This window comes from Galeopterus variegatus, unplaced genomic scaffold (genome assembly GCF_000696425.1).
Source record: "Galeopterus variegatus unplaced genomic scaffold, G_variegatus-3.0.2 Scaffold4544, whole genome shotgun sequence".
Classification (NCBI taxonomy): Eukaryota; Metazoa; Chordata; class Mammalia; order Dermoptera; family Cynocephalidae; genus Galeopterus; species Galeopterus variegatus.
This window is the reverse complement of record NW_007730655.1, coordinates 150,625-152,714: the sequence shown is the minus strand read 5'-3', so window position 1 is coordinate 152,714 and position 2,090 is coordinate 150,625. Positions and strand designations below refer to the sequence as shown.

The 2,090-nt window shown below is 55.9% G+C and overlaps 1 protein-coding gene across 1 annotated transcript; it reads left to right on the top strand.

The window, feature by feature from the left end:
- Positions 1 to 7: 7 nt before the first annotated feature.
- Positions 8 to 1,121, top strand: SSTR4 (somatostatin receptor 4). Its single transcript, XM_008587796.1, is given in 4 exon segments — positions 8 to 322; positions 325 to 445; positions 447 to 1,000; positions 1,003 to 1,121. Coding segments are annotated over 4 exon segments (1,050 nt in total). The 5' UTR covers positions 8 to 66.
- The last annotated feature ends 969 nt before the right edge of the window (positions 1,122 to 2,090 follow it).

Sequence of the window (2,090 nt, the reverse complement as noted above, 5' to 3'; positions counted from 1 at the left end):
GGCGACCAACGCCAGCCGTGCCCTGACGGAGGAGGAGGCGGCGGCGGGGTCCCGGGGACGGCGGGCATGGTCGCCATCCAGGGCATCCGCGCGCTGGTGGGTCTGGTGGGCACCGCCCTGGTCATCTTCGCGATCCTTCACTACGCGAAGATGAAGACGGCCACCAACATCGGCCTGCTCCACCTGTCCGTCGCAGACGAGCTCTTCATGCTGAGCGTGCCCTTCGTGGCCTTGTCCCCCGCCCTGCGCCGCTGGCCCTTCGGGTCCGTGCTGTGCCGCGCGGGGCTCAGCGTCGACGGCCTCAATCTGTTCACCAGTGTCTTCCCCTGACCGTGCTCATCGTGGACCGCTGCGTGGCCGTGGTGCACCCTCTGCGCGCAGCCATCTACCGGCGGCCCAGCATGGCCAAGCTCATTAACTTGGGCGTGTGGCTGGCTTCCTTGTGGTCACGCGCCCATCACCATCTTCGCAGACACCAGGCCAGCTCGTGGTGGCCAGACCGTGGCCTGCAACCTGCACTGGCCGCACCAGGCTTGGTCGGCGGTCTTCGTGGTCTACACTTTCCTGCTGGGCTTCTTGCTGCCGGTTCTGGCCATTGGCCTGTGCTACCTGCTCATCGTGGGCGAGATGAGGGCCGTGGCACTGCGGGCTGATTGGCAGCAACGGAGGTGCTCGGAGAAGATCACCAGACTGGTGCTGATGGTGGTGGCCGTCTTTGTGCTCTGCTGGACGCCTTTCTACGTGGTGCAGCTGCTGAACCTGTTTGTGACCAGCCTTGATGCCACCGTCAACCACATCTCCCTCATCCTCAGCTATGCCAACAGCTGTGCCAACCCCATTCTCTATGCCTTCCTCTCCGATAACTTTCGCCGTTCCTTCCAGCGGGTTCTCTGCCTGCGCTGCTGCCTTTTGGATGCTGCTGGTGGTGCTGAGGAAGAGCCCCTGGACTACTTTGCCACTGCTCTCAAGAGCAGAGGAGGGACTGTATGCATATGCCCCCCCTCCCCTGCCAGCAGGAGCCTGTGCAACCAGAACCCAGCAGCAAGCACATCCCCCTCACCAGGATCACCACCTTCAGAAGAGCCCTTTCACCACCTGCCAGCTGGCCATCTCCTGAGTAGTCTGCTCCAACCTTACAGCCCAGCAGACTGCATCTCCTGGTTGCTCACCTGGGCAACACCACCTGTGCCCACAAAAACTGTCTCCTCCAGCAGTCTGCGTGCTGTCCTCTGGAGCGTCATTACTCCTCTGCTCTTCTCCTCTCCCCTTTCAGAAGGACACCTCCATAGGGGTAGGACTTCTCTGGGAGCTGGGCTGGAGTGTTAATTATTCCTGAACCTCTGGCTATTTTTCAAAGGGTGGGAAGCAGGAGGTGGCCAGAGAGGAATGGCCACCTGCATGTATGTGACTTGTCCCATTGCTTGGGAGAGGACTCAGGAGGGTAGTGGCAAGAGCATCCTTGCCCTCTGCAGACTCTTTACCTTGTGATGGGAGCACAGCATGTGCAGAGAGAGGAAGAGGGAAGATGCCTCCAAGCACACCCGCTTTGTGCCTTTCCTGGGCTCTCATTGCTAATTGAGACTTATGTGCAACAGGCTGGGGCACTTGCTTTGTCACCCCCTCCCCCAGGCCCAACATCTACTTGCAATCACAGGTGTCTCCCAGGCCAGTAGCAGACTTCCCATAAGTAGAAAAGGTTTGGAGATACATGACATAGGGTTTGTTGCAAGGTATAAAACCAGGTTAGTAATAAAAAAGCAGAGAGGATAAAATCTCATCTAGCTCCTATGATGTGATTTTTTTTTTTTTTTGCCCCAATCCTTTAATGTGGGAATGTGAGGCTTCATTAAGGCAGCAATTTATACTACGGTGGTAAGTAGGAGGAGGGCCAAGGGGCAGGAAAAGTAGACCAGAGAGCTGCACAGATGGAAATCAGATGGGGTTTTGGACAAAGTAAGCAGCTCTGTCATCCACTATTTTAAAATGTCAACATTTCATATTTTAAAATGTCAACAGCTATTAACACTATGGCTGAACATAGTAAAATGTCATACCTTTTTGCCTGATATGTTAACCAAAGGATAAATGTT